At 35.7% G+C, this 18,605-nt stretch overlaps 1 protein-coding gene and 1 pseudogene across 1 annotated transcript; both read right to left on the bottom strand.

Annotated features, from left to right (window-relative positions):
* Positions 1-1,616: 1,616 nt before the first annotated feature.
* On the bottom strand, positions 1,617-15,783 carry LOC120209238 (annotated as a pseudogene).
* A 942-nt stretch (positions 15,784-16,725) lies between these two features.
* LOC120209219 (homeobox-leucine zipper protein ATHB-54-like) lies at positions 16,726-17,982 on the bottom strand. The gene is made up of 3 exons (XM_039208279.1): positions 17,744-17,982; positions 17,283-17,626; positions 16,726-17,140 (listed from the first exon to the last, which is right to left on the bottom strand). Exons 1-3 carry the CDS (start codon positions 17,832-17,834, stop codon positions 16,802-16,804), a joined length of 774 nt encoding a protein of 257 aa, XP_039064210.1. The 5' UTR covers positions 17,835-17,982; the 3' UTR covers positions 16,726-16,801.
* Between the last annotated feature and the right edge of the window lie 623 nt (positions 17,983-18,605).

Below are 18,605 nucleotides of genomic sequence, written 5' to 3'. Positions count from 1 at the left end.
ATGATACATGGTCACTTGTCTCGTTGCCTGAAGGAAGGTCAGTAGTGGGCTGCAAGTGGATGTTCAAAGTGCAAAAGAATCTAGATGGATCCATCAGTCGATACAAAGCACGGCTTGTAGCACGAGGGTATTCTTAGATTCCAGGGGTTGACTTCAATGAAACTTTCAGTCCAGTAGTGAAGTTTGCTACACTTCATGCAGCAACCACCTTGGTTCGAGCAAAGGGCTCATAATGGTACTGTATTATTGTGTAAGCGTCAGAAGGCTTTGTATGGCTTGAAACAAGCACCACGCAGTTGGAATACAAAACTAAAGCACTGTCTGATGCAAGTAGGGTTCAAAGAATCCAAAGCAGATACTTCTTTGTTTATACATTGCATTCAAGGGATGTATGTGTATATGCTGGTATATGTTGATGACATAGTGATCACAGGCGAATCGAATGCTCAGATTGAAGAAGTGGTGAAGCTGTTGAGTGATGAATTTGCTCTAAAGGATCTTGGAGAACTTAGTTACTTTCTTGGTATTGAGGTTAAAAGATGTGGAGAGACATTAATTCTTAGTCAGCGCAAGTTTCTGTTGGAATTACTGATGAAGACTAAGATGCATAATGCAGGAGTTGTGTCCACTCCTATGCTGGTAACGTCGAGGCTTGCACAGGATGATGGTGAACTGTTGTCTGATGCGTATGAGTATCGCAGTATTGTAGGTGCACTGCTTTATGCTTGCCACACGTGTCCAGACATCTCATTTAGTGTTAATAAGGTCGCACAATACATGCATGCACCTACTCAGGAGAACTTTGTAGTTGTTAAGCGAATTCTACGATATTTGGTAGGAAAACTTAACCATGGCCTGGTTATAGCACCAACTATGGCAGGAATGCATGTTGTATCCTTTGCTGATGCTAACTGGGTTGGCAATACAGATTACCAAAAATCCATCACAGGAAGTTGCATCTTTGTTGGTGATAATTTGGTTATGTGGAGTTTGAAAAAAACAAAAGTTAGTGTCTCGATCCACCATGGAAGCTGAGTACAGGAGCGTTGCAGATGCTACTGCTGAAACAACATGAATGAGTGCACTGCTTGCAGATATGGGAGTGCAGCAGTTGAAGAATCTTGTGGTTTGGTGTGACAACAATAGTACAGTTGCCATAACTACGAATCCAGTGTACCATGCTAAAACAAAGCATGTAAAGCTGGATGTTCATTTTGTTCGAGAGAAAGTTGCAGCAAAGCATGTTTTGGTGAATTATGTTCCTGCTAGTCATCAAGTGGCTGATGGCTTGACTAAGCCCTTTTCAACAACACAATTTGAGCTTTTTCGTGCAAAGCTTAATGTTCAATCGTTTCTTGGGGGAGAAGGAAAAAAGTAGGGAGAATGTTAAGTATAGATGAGGCTCAGGAGGTTGAGTTCTTGATGTTAGTTAGTATTTGTGGTAGTTAGTTTGTTGCTTAACGTTGTTAGTGTAGTTACAGTAGTTAGCTTAACTACTTAGCATTGTAAGTTGTTGATGAGCTCGTGTATGCACATTGAATGTATTCCTTGAAGTTTACAAAGTAGTTGATTTCTCAACACAGGCAAACAGATCAAGTAAAATTTAAATAGGCAAACAAACTACAAGTCTATAATGAAATAACAAGTGTGCATGTGTACCAGATAATACTAGAGCATGATTCCAACCAAGTGCAACTTTAGAAAACTTCGAGGATGAAGGTAAATGTCGAAGACTAAGAGAATCAGATGAGGCACCGAACCCTCTTCCTCAGGTGTACAATTCTCCATCAGCTGGTGGATAAAATTAAACTAGCAGCTTCTGATTGGAGCTAAATTTTCTTTATTCACCGTTCATGGGGTTTGGCATGCCTAGTAACAGGGTAGTATTTATGATCCAAAATGTGTTTATGCTGTAAATATTCGGCTAATTTGGGAGTAATCACCAGATGATGTTGCACTGTGGTCTCCATTTGCAGCGATGGTAACGATTCCAACACCATCAAATCCACGGGTAATCTCTGGAGTATTGACAGACTTGATTCTATCTATTGAAATAGCCAACTAAATTGTCGTCACGTTTACCTTTCGATAGCACAAGTGAATGACGCATGCCACAAGCTATCTGTTCAACATTCTTATTAACAAAAAAAATGATACTTTAACAGAAGAGCAGTGTGACTTGTAATCACCATGCCCGAGCTGGCCGAATGAACCATCCCCACAAGTAAAAACACACCCTTCATCTGAAAACCAATTAGAAAACTAGTTCAGTACTCAACTACATAAATGTCGCCATATGAAACACATAACCTCGAATACGCTTACTCAGAATAAGTTGTATGAAGTTAATTGAGGAACTTGATAATTAACTGTTCAAATTAAAAGGGAAAACTAAGAAACCCCATCAATTTAATTACATTTGGTCACATTCAGATAACAGTTTTATGTAAAATTAAAAACGAATTATAAATTTTTATGTGTAGCACAAGCCTGAAACAAACCCAGAGTGGCTCCATCCAGCTGAAGCTTGAGAAATGAAGTAACTCTCCAAAGACATTACAGGCTTTGGAGTTAACAAGCTATTAAACGTGTCTCCATGGCCTAACTAACCAGAGTTACCTCTTCCTCACGTTAACACTTTCCCTGAGGGGAAAAAAAGGAAAAGCGAAGGTTGCAAGGAGGATACCGGAGGTCAGGGCAACAACATGAGCGCCGCCGCAAGCGAGCATAGAGACGGAGCCTGCGGAAGCAAGAGAATGGAGGTTGAGGAGTTATGGGAGGAGCTCGTCTTGGAGCCTGACGGTGCCCAGTTGACCATCTGTGTCGGCTCCCCAGCTCCACAGTTGTTGTTTTCCTTCTTTCTGTCTTTGATTTTCATTATCTTCTTGTTGTTTTTGTTCGATTATTGATTGTTCGCTCTTCTAGTTAACTTCGACCGCCGTCTCCCCGGCCAAAAAGCCACGGTTGCCTCCGCCGCGGATCCTTTATTTGTTTAAACTTTTTATCATGATGTGATAAAATTTAATAAAAATTATATTTTATTCAAACTTATCATATCGACGTGATAAATTTAAATAAAAAATTATTTTTTAAAACTCATCACCTCAACGTGACGGATTTCATAAACAGTGAAAAAAATATAGTAAATCCCAAAATAAAAACCTAAATACGTTAATAAGCTAAATAAAAAATCCGAATATCTTTCTCAAGTTTCAAGTCGGGGACACAAAGGGATGGCCATGTCCGTTTGTTTTCGCTTGTATGATCGGTTTTGTGATGTGAGCTATTTTGTCCTATTTTGGATTTTGAATTTTTTTTAATATCTGATAAATTATATATATTATAATTCTTTTATATTATATAAAAGTATTTTAGTTTTATATCTTTTTATGACAGTTAGGTTGAAGAAAATCAAATGCTGAGATTAACTCCTTATTTATTTTTTTTCGGTGAATATCTTCTCATTTTCTAATGTTAATTTCAGTTTTTAATTTCTCTCATCTAATGGTTCTAAAAAAATGTAAAGCTAAAAGAATTTTATACAATATTTTGGATCTTGCCTATATATATATGTGTGTATGTTATACAATCCGAGACGAAAATAAAATATTGAATTTTATTAATAACGGATAAGGAACCATATAGAGTGAATAACCCAAATAAACACAGAGTATCGAACTTGAAAATGGTTGAGGCATGCAACTACGAAGTTTCCTTAAGATATATTTTCGGTCACTCCTTAGTGCTCGAGATGTCTTGGTCGTCTGTCTTCCAGGATACAACAACAATATGATCAGCGCACAGTAGATCAACTTGCTAGATCACAATTTTTATCTTGCTAGAGAATATTACCGAAAACAATAGAGAAAGAAAAAAGTTTTTGAATTTAAAAAGATAAATCACAACCCGACAATCGCGTCACTCACGTCGTATGAGTGTACCCTTAACCTTAAAGAGTTCAATGAGGTTGAAATTTTAATCAAATGCTTATGCATGAGACACAATTTCAATCCAAGTTATTTAATGAGTAATAAGTTGGTTTGTGTATATAAATCATTTCCTTGCTTGATATCTCACCAATGTGGGATATGAATTTTCTCATTTTCCTTATATAACACAATTCACATGTATCCAACTTTGAGCATCAATTTCTCATTCATCACTCAACCATTTTGAGCATATGAGATATTATTGTAAAAATCTCACGTAGTAAAATATAAAGAGAAAATAACCTCAGTGACCGAAAATGCCTTATAATATACGATTTTGACCAACTTTTTTTCGATTTGCCAAAATGACCAATAAAATCGCAATGCAATCTCCAGTATCGCAAATCAGTTTCCAGATTCGCAACACGATTTTGACTATCGCATTGCGATTTTCTCGCAATGCGAATATGTAAATCGCAACGCGATTTTGACTATCGCAACACTGAATTTCAAATTCGCAATAGGTTTTAGTTTCGCAACACAAATATTTTGGGTATATAACTACGCAGCAGCAGCAACTCATAACCTAAATCCTTAAATCGTAACTCATTCTATCTCCATCTATCACTCTCTCCGACGACATCCATTCCTATATCCAACGACATCCTTCCCCATCCGACAACAGGTTTTAGTTTCGCAACTCGTTTGTTTAGTAAATTAATTTACAATAATGAAATCATCTAATGTTGATCATGTTTGGATATATTTGTGTTTTGGAGGGTCATGGGAGAATGTTCATGGTGTTTTACAAAATATGCCTTTACCCATGAATCTTCAACTAAAACTGTCATTAAAAAAATTAACTTATGAAACTCTAATGTCACGTGTTGCAAATAAATTGAATTTAGAGCCCCTAAGAGGATTTAGGCTATCTTATCAGAGAAAAGGTAAAGTTTATTTGTTAACCGACAATGAAGATGTTGAACGATTCATTGCTTACATTAGCGTTTTGCAAGATGATGTTACATTGTATGTTGTTGAACCTAGAATTAGTGAAGTTGGGTCAGTAGCGGGTAGTAATCAACTAAGTTTTTCAACCCCAGTTTATGGTGCTCAAAATTTAATGGTTCCACCAAAATTTCATCACCAAGCAAATTTTGTATCACCACATTTCCAATACCAAACACAATCTCAAAACCCACAACCTTTCCCTAATCCAAATCCCAATCAACTTTCAGCACCAAATTCCGGTTTTCGTATTGACTAGTTAGACGATGATGAGCCAACAGAAAAAATTGTGAGTACTAGTCAGTATTGGAAATTTGATCTTTGTCAATACCCGGACTTTGATCTTGGTCAATACTCGGATTTTGATGATGTTTCAGAAGAAGAAACAGACCCTGCGTGTAATGATTTTGATATTGGTCAATACCCGAATTTTGATGATGAAACAGCCGCTGCCGAGGAAGATGTTGTTGATGATAATGAGGAGGTAGTTACGACTGTGAATGAACATGTTGAACATCCATTCTGTAATTCATATAACCCTGAAGAAGAAAAATAAGAAATCCCCGAAGAAAATACCACGGGAGTATAACTGGAATATGCCAGAATTACTTCAGATACCGGAAGAAGAGTTGGTAAAGATAACAGTTGATTGTTACACAAAAATTATTCGTATCAAGAAAGATGATTGTTTTGATACAAAGGAAGACTTGAAGATAGCTTTGTATACGAAATGTGTGGAAGATGGCTATCAACTAAAAGTTAACAAATCAAGCAAAGATCGTTTCGAAACAAGGTGTATGATTGACAAAAACTGTACGTGGCGTATGATTGCAAAGAGGATAAAAGATTGTGAAATGTTTCAAGTTAGGACTTTTATTGATAAACATACATATTCAAGAAACCAAGTTTTTCCTCACCATAGTAAGGCAAACAAAAAGGTGTTGGGTGGTTTTCTGGCTGAGTTAATGTTTTTGAATGGCAGGGTATATCGGGGACATAAAATTATGACTGATATGAATGCTCAGTTCAAGATTAGTATCTCATATTCTCAAGCTTGGAGAGCCAAATGTTATGCCTTGGAATTGTTGAGGGGGTCGCCAGAAGCATCGTTTGCCCAACTGTCGGCTTATTGTCATAATTTAAAGCTGAAAAATCCTGGGTCGGTAACTCATATCAAAACAGATAGAGATGGACGCTTTGAGTTACTGTTTATCTCCATTGGTGATGCGGTTAGTAAATCAATATAATTTTGTTGACTCATTTTTGTTAGTTACATGCATTTCACATTTAAATGATTATATTTCTTGTGTATATTATTTTGTAGATTCGTTCGTTTATTACTTGCATGCGCCCAGTTATTATAGTTGACGGAGCACATTTGAAAGGTCGATACCTTGGAGTAAACTTATTAGCAGTAGTCATGAATGCTAACAATGGGATATTGCCAATAGCTTACGGGGTTGGCAAATCTGAAACCTCTGATTCATGGACATGGTTTATGGGGTATCTTAGGGATTGCATAGGTCCTATTAGCAATCTGACAATCATATCCGATAGGGCAAACTCAATTGACAACGCTGTTAGAAGGTGTTTCCCAGATGCTTTTCATAGACTTTGTGGTGTTCATTTGTATAGAAATCTAAAAGCAAGGTCTGCTGGTATAAAAAATCACAAATGGACATACTGGAAGGCTGTAAAAGCTTATCGGGAAGTGGGTTTTAATAAGCATATAAATAGTTTAAGACGTGTTTTGCCTCAGTGTGCTCAAACACTAGAAGATATCGGGTTTGAAAGATGGTCAAGAGTACATCAACTTGGAGCAAGATATGGTTTCATGACGTCTAATAGTGCAGAATCAATCAACGCTCTAAGTCGTCATTCCCGGAAATTACCCATTACTATGTTAATGGAGTTTTTTCGAGCCTCTATTCAACAGTAATACTACAAGAAAAGAAACCATGCATGTATTATTTCTTTAAATTCGTAACTTATCATATATTTTACTAAGTATTATTTATTTAAATTTACAGGAACATTGGAACATCGTGTTACACCATGGACTGAAAAAAAAGATAACGAAACGTGTTGTGAAGTCAACGTCATGGAGAGTTGAACCATGTTCAAACACTTTGTTTGAAGTACTGGATAATAACTTAAATGGGCTTGTCGATCTAAATGCAAAGACGTGTAGTTGTATGAAATGACAAACATCTGGTTATCCGTGTGGCCATGTTATAAAAGTTGCTCTTTATCTAAACCAAGATGATTCAAGCGCATACGCTATGGATTGCTACACTACAGAAGTATATCAACAGACTTATACCGAGATTATCTACCCTATTCCACATCATTCTGAGTGGGACATACCAGATGACTTACAAACAGTTTTGCCACCAACCATGGATAGAAGGCTACTTGGCCGACCAAAAAGTCATGATCGTATACCGTCTAAGGGTGAAGAGAATAAGAGATCGACATGTAGTCGGTGCAAGGAAAGTGGTTATACAAGGTTGATATGTGGATCACCAGTGCCATCACAATCATTTTTTCCTCTACTAAAATATGGATCCTCATCAAAATCCAAAGCTCATATGGTGTCAAGCAAAAGACAATCAAAATCGCAATCAAAATCAAAATCCTAATCACAACCGGATTCATCTTTTGGGACTATTAACTTAGGTGATTTTTAAATGCAAACGTTGTATTATGTGTATTTTATGTGTAAACTTTTAGCATTTTCAGTTAGGCATGTATTAGTAACTTGAGTTTGAACATTGTTATGATCTGTTCAGTTGTTATCACTTATTACACATTCATTTGAATATCGCAACGCGAATTTGACTATCGCAACGTGAATTTGATTATCGCAACGGGAATTTGACTATCGCAAAGCGTATTAGATTATCGCAACGCGAATTGACTTTCGCGTTGTGCTTTTGCCTTTCGCATTACGATTTTGACTTTGGCATTGCGATTTTGAGTTTAGCGTTGCGAAAGTGTACCTTTAACAGGTCTTTTGCCTTCAATATGATGCAGATTGAAATCAACAAATCAACTTTTACATTTCAATCAATTAAACAAGCACAAATAAGAATTATTTACACATCAATTAAACAAATCAACTTTTACAAATCAATTAAACAAGCAAAAAATAATAATAATTCTTATTTTCCTCATCAATTAAACAAATCAACTTTTAATAATCAATTAAACAATCAAAAAAAGTGTACCCCAGACAGTTGTTTATACACCCATACATCAATTTCACGCAGATCACTTCAGGATTAACCTGTAGAAACCAAACATTTGCTCAAACAACACTTTCTACATATCTAAAACCAACAAACAACAAATTATTGAATTCTAGATACTTAACAACACTTGCATTTGACTTACAAATTGTTTATGGACACTTTCATAATGTGGATGCAGGTAAGCAGCGTCTCGCATATATCGCTCTAGCCATAAAATACCGAAACCACAAGCCTACTGCACCTCTATCTCTATTGGTGGGTGATAGAAACTGTATATTTCCTGTCGTCAAACGCTCCAAGCACATGCATACGAGAGGACCACAATCCCCTCTGGCTCCCTGCATTTGTTGTGGCGTGGTCTCGCCTCTGATAACTGTAACATTGAACTTATTTGGCTTCTTGTTTCCATAATAAGTCCAATAATTAATCGCATCCAAAAATTTAGCCAAATGAGAGCTACATCCCTTAATAATATCTCTCAAATCAGACAATGATATGTAATTTATCATGTTGTCATATACTATTTTCTTCAGGGATGGGAGCTGAAGCTCGAGGAGAAACCAATGATTATGTTCCAAAACAGGGATAAACACCTGCAATCATAAGTAATAATTCAATTGCGCACTTATTTATGAACACCTTTAAAATATTTAAAAAATAAATATTAACCTTATTGACCTCCCACCATGCAGGATAAAGTTTAGCTTGTCCATTACCCAACACATGATTCATCTCGTTGATTCTTCAAGTGAACTACGTGAAAAGACGTCGGCATAATTGTATATCGCGTATTTTTTAATTTTTCCTCAGTTTCCTCGTTATTAGAAGACGTGACACTCATGCATCAATATGTTGTTTTACAAAAAAAGACATATATTAGTGAATTACATAAATTTAAAAAAAAATTAATCAAAATGAAATATAAGAAAAATATAAGACTTACCCCCATCGAAATAGCCATTGTCTTCAACCCCTAATAACACACCCCACCAAGACCGATCAAGCAACAAATACATATCATCGTTGAGTTTGTATATGTCAGCGTAACACCCCTGGCTCCGCTCATGTAAATAAAAATCAACTGCGGTCTTAGCCCAAAGGGTATTATCCAGAATTGTTTCTGGTAGTTTTCTTCTATCCACTTCATCTGCCGGAATGGTACTGGCCGGTAACTCATACGAAAGCCAACACTCATCCATCATGTCCGGAACGTGACAAGGTTTCTCAATAATTTGACATATTACGCCGTATGAATCGGGCTCTTGAATGGTGGGATGGACCTCTTCAACGATGACATGGGCCTCTTGAACGGTGAGAGGGGACTCTTGAGGGATGATAGGGGCCTCTTGAACGATATGAGAGGCCTCTTGAACGATGACAGGTGAGTCAGTCTTCATCTTAAGGAGTCTTCGCACTATTGGGGTGAACGGAGACGAAATGACACGTGCACGCCATCTGATGCGTGAACCCTGTCGTGCAAGAAAAATACGACGTAAAACATCCACCTTATCGGGCCGCTAAAAATAAAATAATACATAAATCAGTAAATAAACATGTAACATCCCAAAATACGGGTTAGTGACTAAATTATAATACTTCAGAGTTTGGAGATTGAAGTAGGATATTTAAATAGTTTAATGATTTATTCAGAAATATTTCCTGAAAGTTATTAGTAATTATCAAAGGAATTAACGGGCAAAATGGTCATTTAATCATTAAATGATTAAATTATGTTATGTTAGAGATATATATGGGGGAAAGGATAAGAAGAAAGAAGATTATCCAGAGAATTTTTCTTCTTCTTCCTTCATACGAGAGAAACCACAACATAAGGTGAGTTTTCTATTTGTTGGTTATTTGTTAAATTAAAGGTTAGGTTTTGATCATTAGATGATAACTAAGCTTAAGGAAAGCTTAAGTTGTCTTATAATCAAAAGATGAAGAAGTTATAAGAGATTTAAGAAAACGAGTTTTTATATGAAATCATGGAATAGAGTTGATAAGTTGAATTTGAAGTTAAATTTGACTTGTCATCATGCTAATTAAGGAATATAAAGTGTTAGAATTGTATTTAGAACATATTGAAATTTGAGTATGATTCTTGAATTACATATGAAGGATAGGATTTTGAAGTTATATATGATTTTCAGGGATATAAGTTGGTTTAAGTAATGGTAGTTGAGTTTAATGGCATGATAGGGATTTAAAATAGAAGAATTAAGTGAAGAATTGATGATTTTCGGGCTTAAAATACAATTTCTGGGCATAGGGAACCGATACCCTATGAAGGGGAAATCGATTCCCCCTCTTGGACGAAAATTTCCAGAATGTCCAGGGGGTATCGATTCCCCCCTAAAGGAAAAATGAAATTGGGTTCGATAATCTGGCTTAAGTTGTTAACATCAAGTTTAAGGTTTAGGCTTCTGATAGTTGTTTTGAAATGTTATATTTATGTAGATATTGAGCCTAAACAAGTTCCGGAATAATCAAAGGATTATAATCGAATCAAAGCAAGGCTAAGGTGAGTGCAATTTTAATTGTACTTATATTATTGAACATTGGCTTGCGATGAGCTAGTGATGGAGTTACTATGGTAAAAAGTGACTCTTAAAATGTTAATTGATTTGTGATTCTTATATATGCATGAATACATGAAATGGGTATAGGTTATTATATATGTTATATGATATGCATAGGCATAAGAGCATGAAACATAAGATATATGATATGATATACATGATTATATGTATATGTGATATATGCTATGAGACATGACCATGTGAAATGAGATAAGCTATATGAATATATGAATATATGAAATGACATATGAATATGCAATACGTGATAAATGTGATATGATATGAAATACATGGTTACACATACATATGGAATGTGACAGAAGTGAAAGAACCAGTGATGATAAATGTATTCATCATAAATGCCCATAGTATATGATACGAGAGCTATAGGTATAGTTGGCATGCCAAGAGTTGAGGGTTACATATGTCCTATAAGACATATGCCCGGTCCTTCGGGACATAGATTACATCCTTCGGGATGCCAAGTCCTTCGGGACACAAATTACATCTTTCGGGATGCTAGGTCCTACGGGACGAATACTGAACAAATGTTCGGTGCCCCATGAGGGAATTTATACGAGCTGTGGAGACAGCATTAGTGCACAACCTCAATGTACTCACATACCTCTATTCTCAATAATATACATGGGCAATACAATTAAAAGATAAATTAAAGTGAAAGTGATACAAGAAGGTAAGTTTCATGTGTGCATGACCTGATTATATATGTCATATGAAATAAATATATGCATATTGAAATGTCATGATCCAATGGTATAAATGCATATTTATGAATCTATTGTTACATGTTCATTTATTGCCTCACTAAGTCTATGACTTAGCGTGTAAGTGATTTACACGTAGGTACCAAGAAACGTGAAGAGCAAGAATAGAAGTGGCAAGGATAGTATTTTTACTAGAAGATCATATCAGAAGTAATCGACAAAGTATGTATTTTGTTGTGCATAGAGTGTTGGCATGTAATAAGTCGTTAATTATGAGTACTCTGATCAAGTTTGTATTTTGTGGTATCTTTTATGTAAATTAAAGTATTTTGTTTTAAATAAAGTTTTAAATTTCCCGGGAATTTTCTTTAAGTGTCAAGGTTTTAAAAGTCAATGTGACACCTCGGACTCGTATTCGGGTCGGGTACGGGTTGGGGTGTTACAAAAACAGACATGGTATTAAACAGTGAAAACAAAGACAAATATGTTTCAAACTTGCACGGTATTCACCCAATTCATTATTCTATCATAGTTCACAAAATGCATCAGATAACATTCCAGAAGTAAGCACTTATATAAACATTTAAAAGGACAACATATAGGTTTAGTGCATGTTCAAGGACAACATAAAGAGTAGTAGTTTATTATTGAAACTTAAATTTGCAACACTGTGAAGTTAGCATTTGTCTTTGTCTTTTGGTTGAAGTAATGCAATCCATTTAAGTTTCAATTTGCAGAAGAAGAATAGTTTTTGAAACTTAAAATCGCAACACGAAACTTAAAATCGCAACGCGAATTTGACTATCGCAACGGGATAATCGCAATGCGAAACCAAAATCGCAACGCGAAACTAAATTCGCATTGCGATTATCTCGTTGCGATAGTCATTTACGCGTTGCGATAGTCATTTTCGCGTTGCGATTTTAAGTTTCGTGTTGCGACTATTCTTCTTCTGCAAATTGAAACTTGAATGGATTGCATTACTTCAACCAAAAGACAAAAAAAGACAAATACTAACTTCACAATGTTATTTTAGAACTGTTTAGCAGTATTGGCAGCAACCGAATGAATTTACTAAGCAATCTAAGTGAAATGGTTAATCTAAGTGAAATTACGAGTAAATCAAGTTAAATATGAAAAATATTAAACTTACCTCGTTGTGTAGAGTATGAACCTTATTCTGCAACGATGCTACCATCTCACGTAGAGCGCCTACCTCCCCACGTAAAGTAGATACCTCATCACGCCATGCACCATTGTCATCGCGTAAAGTACCGACCTCCTCACGCAAGGCATTCACCTCATCAAGTAACTCCCCTAACTCATCCCGTGGAGGTGGAGGTGGAGGTAGAGAACAAGGAGATAAATGTCGTGGCATCTTTGCCGGTCGCCTATCATGAGGTGATGGTGGAGAAGAGGCTCGATGATGTGACGGAATAGGTGATGGCTCTTGTTGTAGATGTGTATAGTGTGGTCGATCAGGTGATGGCTCTGGGTGAGGTGATGGCTATCGAAGTGGAGGCTGCTTATCATCTGTGCCATAAAAAAAAACGCTTACTAGCTTACCACCAATCAGTGGCAAGCTCAGCCTCTATTGGTGTCAGCCTCTGTAATGGAGTGTTGGCCTCCTAACAATATAAAAGCTCAAACAAAGTTAAACGTGTACTAGTAATAACTTGTTTATATATGGTAGTATTTGTATTAACTTACATAATTTATTGTCGTATACCGTAGTAACTCTTCCCAATCCAACAGCCGTCGTTTCCTCTTCCAGGAAATAGCCCTAGGAATATCATTTGAAGTTTTTAATGCATATGTCTGCATACCGGGAAAAGCCTCAAATATCCAAATCTACAAACAATATAATACACAAACATTAGTAATTGTTAAATAATTAATTATAATTTTAGATACATTATATAGAAATTCTTACCTTAAAGGCCCAAATAAAGCTTAACAAAGTGTATTTGGAATCATCGCCACACAAACTTTTTCGGTCATCAAAGGCAGACGACAACTTATTCCAGGTAGCTTTCCATAGATACAAACCCCACGGAAACAAGTTCCATGCATTTAGGTCCTCTACCAATAATATTACGTCCTTAGGAATAGGTTGTCTGGCCTCTCTGCCTAAAAAGCTGGCATGTAAAAGTACTAAAAGGCATACTCGGACAACATCGACGTTATCCATCCGAGTAAAACCATCTTTCTTATTAATTAATCTCGTCAAATCGTTGATATGTAAATTCGACTTCTCCATTGATAGCTCAGGAAAAACCCGGGATAACCATGATGGGCGGGTAATATGACTAGTGTATCGACCTACATCATATTGTCCGAAGCATAGACAAGTGATTAAACAAAACTCCTCCTGCGCCAAAACTCGTATGCACCGGTGGAAAATGAAACCATATCTCTTCATTACCACGTTTTATACTCTCGGGTAGATCGCTAGTCATGGTCTGAAGCCACAAATGGGTCAACATAGCATCTCCACCCGGTTGTTATACTTTCAGCCATGGCCCGAAGCAAGTATCCTCAAAAAAATTTCTTTGTACAGGTGAAAGCTTCGACGCAATTGTAGTGACTAGGCTTATTTTATTCCTTAAGGTCAATTGAGCCGAAAAAAGTTCTACAAAAACAATAAACATACCAAGTTAGATATACCAAAAACTACACTATGAATATATACCAAAAACAATAATAAACATAAAGAGTAGTAGTAGTTTATTCTTCAAACTTAAATTTACAACACTGTGAATTTCGTATTTGTCTTTTGGTTGAAGTAATGCAATTCATTCAAGTTTCAATTTGCAGAAGAAGAATATTTTCTGAAACTTAAAATCGCAACACGAAAATGACTATCGCAACGCGAAATGAAAATCGCAACGCGAAACTAAAATTGCGTTGCGATTTTGTTGTTGCGATTTTCATTTCGCGTTGCGATTCTCGGTTTCAAATAGTCATTGTCTAAAATTGAAACTTGAATGAATTGCATTACTTCAACCAAAAGACAAAACAAAGACAAATACTAACTTCACAGGGTTAAAGACTAAACAATTTAGCAGTATTGGCAGCAATTGAATGAATATAATAAGCAATCGAAGTGAAATGGTTAATCTATTATTGAAATTACCAGTAAACTTATCATCAATTTCAATATGAAAAACCTAATAATAATGCAAAAAATTCAAAATAAAAATAATTAAAAAAACTAACCCTCGGTGGTTGATTTGATTGATTTTCCATTTCTGACCGTGAATGATTGTGAGGGTGGCTCTGAGAGATGGAGATAGACGGATTTCGCCGGAGATAGGGACGGATTTCGTCGGAGATGGGGACGGATGTCGCCGTAGAGAGTGAGAGATGGAGATGGGACTGAGTTGTGATTTAGGGTTTTAGGTTATGAGTTGCGATTACGGGATATATTAATATTCATGTTTGGAATTTGAAAATAAAATAAGCGTTGCGATACTAATGGTGCTTTGAAAATCGCATTGTGATTTTGTATTATCGCGTTGCGATAGTCAGAATCGCGTTGCGAATCTGGAAACTGATTTGCGATACTGGAGATCGCGTTGCGATTTAGAGATCGCATTGAGATTTTGTTAGTTATTTTGGCAAATCGAAAAAAAGTTGGTCAAAATAGTATATTATAAGGCATTTTCGGTCACTGAGGTTATTTACTCAAATATAAATCAATAAATTCATTATTTGATTTTCCATCTATATACTTAAAAATATATGCTCCAAAGTTTCCAACTTATCACATTTTTCTAACAATATTTATTAATTTGGAGTCAAAGATGACGAGAGAGAAATGAGTTGAAATCTCATATCCATTTTGTGCTTTCTTTTTTTATATTTTGATGAAAAAAAAGTTATTGCTCGACTCTTATTTCAATCAATTTTCAAGAAATATTATGTAGAGATGTCAATTTAATCTGAATCAAATGAGTTTTAATCTGATTTGATAGCGTCGTATTTTTTATAAAAAAAATCGAGTTTGGTTTCAAGTCAGATTTTTAAGGGTTAGGTCGGGTCGGGTTTTGGTGGAGGGTGAAAAACTCTGAGCCGTCCTGAGGATAATAATGTAATTTCTTAAAAAAATATTATTTTTAATTAAATCCTTATTTTATACTGGGTCGAGTTAGATTTATACTCTAGAAATTCAGGTATGGTCTGGTGGAGGATATAAAATTTTCAGGTTTGGTCAAATTCGGGTGGAGGATACACATTTACGGGTCGGTTTGACAAAAAACCCGACCCTAACCCAACCAGTTGCCATCTCTAATCGTAATCGGTTTGGTCAAATTTTAAGTTATTCGAGTCAGCTTGAATTATCAATTCGATTTTTGAGTTTGAGTATAGTTAAAATTTGAAAATTTCGAGTTACTCGAAAAACTAAAGATTTGACTAAGTATTTTGACAGTTTTATAATTTAATCCCTAATTTCATTTTGTCTTCAATTCTTTCTTCATTTTAAGTCTATTTTTTTTTACTAAATTTGAACCACATGCTTCTAAATCATCGTATGATACATATGTACTTTCAATTCCTCTTTTTGATAATAAGTTTACTACTTTTCAATTTAGTCCCTCAACTTTTTATAATTTTATTATTTCTTCAATTCATCTTTTATTTTAAGTTTATTTTTTTTTACTAAATTTTAACCACAGGCTCATATACCACTATAGAATACCATTATAACTTTAATTCTTTATTTTTTACTAAAAATGTACTCTTTTTTATTTAATCAATTCATTGACTCCTTTATACTCTCGTCAACCTTTCATTCTCAAAATACTTTATTTAAAATATATTATTGTGAACATATTTTATAATTAAACTTCTCCGGGCCTGCAAAATTTCACATGATCCTATCACAAAAGCCATGAAATCAGATCAGATTCTGATGATCCCAACAGTCTTCACTGCTGCACCTGAATGCCTCGGGAATTTGGAATGATGCAACGCGATTCATATTCGACCAATCAAATCATCTCTCGATATTTTCCCATTCTCTTGCCTAACCAAAGATTTTCCCTCTCATCTCTTCCAATTTGCATCACCAAGATTCTTCTTTTTTCAATCTTTTCCATTCTTTGTGATGCAAATTCCTGGGTTTTCTGCACACAGTCGGATCGAATGATAAAAAAGTTGTCATCTTTAAAGGTTTATCTATGGTGAACTTAGCACTAAATGCAGAGCAAGCAAAGAAGAACATATCTGATTCGAAAGCACCATAATAAAAGTGCAAAACATCGAAGTGCCAACACATTATCTTAGGTAAAGTGTTATTTGACTTAGTAAAGCGATGACCAAAATGAATGATCTTCCACCGGTAATTCAAAATTACATGAATTGGCATTTGCATCGTAGTAAAATTCGAGTTCGGACTTCGTGAAGAACATAGGTGGATGCGGGAGCAGCAGGCTCTTGCTTAGATTTTCATCGTCTCGGGAGTTATCGGACTGATCCGGTTCAAAAACGTTCGACGAATCGATCAATGGAGAACGGTTCCCATCGGCGTAACGAGGGCTATCCGAGTCGAAAACATCGCTTTTAGCCGAACATGCTTCTTCCAACGATGGCACATGGGACACAGGAGATGTTTTCAGCACCTTCTCTTTCAGTGCAAGTACCTATTGGGCAGTGAAAATAGAACAATCAGTTCTAACAGGATCATGTGTAAAATTTTATGTTAACAACAAAGAATTTATAAAATGTTAGCGGACGAAAACATATTATCGATAGAAAATTGTAAAAATGTTTGGTTGGTCTTGCCTCGTTTCTCAAACTATCCTTCTCCTTCAGGAGATTCTCATAGTCAGCCTTGAGCTTCTCGTAGCCAGCTTTCATGGAATCATAGTCTTTTTGAAGGCGCTTGTTCTTAAACCGAGCACGCCGGTTTTGAAACCAGATTGCAACTTGTCGGGGCTGCAAACCGAGTTCCGTCGCGAGTTGCAACTTCCTGTCTGGTTCGAGTTTGTTTTCAACCTCAAAGCTTCTCTCGAGAAACTCAACTTGTGTGGCTGTCAGCCGCCTTTTCTTCCGCGGCGGGTTGTACGATCCGTTGAAATCATCATCTCCATTATCTTCTTCGTCAACCGGTTGGAACAACGGCATCTCTGTGGTAATTTCAACTCCATTAACATCCTCGTAGCTAGTTGAAATTTAAACTTACAACAATCAACCAAAAAAATTGAAAGAAAAAAGAGCAGGGGAGAGAGGAAAAGGAGAATTACCCTGTAGAGCAGAGGAAGAAGAGGGTATCCATAAAGATTCCATAACCTGAGAGGAACAAGAAAGTTGTTCACTTTGAACCGAAACATTCATGTCTGAAACCCATAAATCACCAGGAAAGGAAATGGCCAATCTTCAAGCTATGAAACCCAGAAAATTTTTGAAGCTTTTCATGAGTACAGGTAATCAAAAGTTGAAAACTTTGAAGAGAGATTATTCCCTATCTAGGACTTGGGGTAGAAGGGCCTATGGGATTTAGATCAAGCTTCAGTTGTCTGGTTTGTATTTTTCTCCTCGTGAGAGTGAACGAGTTGAAGTGGAATTACTTTATTGTCCCTACAATTTTCATTTAAGGTATTTAATATCTTATAATATAAATAATATGATAAGGGATAACTACATGATTGATAACTTATGTTTGTGTTTTATCAACTTTTCCTCACCAATTTAAAAAAACATAATATATGGTCACTTTTCTTTTTATTTAATTAAGATATGGTGAGTTTTTATTTAATTAAGATGTTGTCACCACGGGTTAATTGTCGCTAACAGTTAACATATAAGGTGATGTGGTATTTTAGTATAATCACACATTTGGTCTATGTTGTTTACATAATCTCTCAATTTAGTCATATTTATAATAAATTAAAATAAATTTAATCCTCCAATCGAATGATGCCACGTATCACCATTCGGTTGGAGGACTAACTTCAAAAATTTTCAACATAAAATATATATTTTTAAATTAAGTTAATGATAAATATATTAATTTACAATAAATATAATAAATTAAAATCAAGTTAGTCCTTCAATCAATGGTGACAAGTGGTATCACTGAAATGCGACATCATTCAATTGGAGGAT

The sequence above is a fragment of the Hibiscus syriacus genome, unplaced genomic scaffold, assembly GCF_006381635.1.
Source record: "Hibiscus syriacus cultivar Baekdansim isolate YM2019G1 unplaced genomic scaffold, ASM638163v2 tig00018474_pilon, whole genome shotgun sequence".
Lineage (NCBI taxonomy): Eukaryota > Viridiplantae > Streptophyta > Magnoliopsida > Malvales > Malvaceae > Hibiscus > Hibiscus syriacus.
The sequence above is the reverse complement of the archived record's forward strand: the minus strand, read 5'-3'. Positions and strand labels throughout refer to the sequence as shown.

Coding starts and splice junctions, on each gene's coding strand:
- LOC120209219 (XM_039208279.1), bottom strand. CDS start 17,834: ATGAATGTTTCGGTTCAAAGTGAACAACTTTCTTGTTCCTCTCAGGTT. Junction 17,627..17,743: donor TTCTTCCTCTGCTCTACAGG/GTAATTCTCCTT, acceptor AAATTACCACAG/AGATGCCGTTGTTCCAACCG. Junction 17,141..17,282: donor AGGATAGTTTGAGAAACGAG/GCAAGACCAACC, acceptor ACTGCCCAATAG/GTACTTGCACTGAAAGAGAA.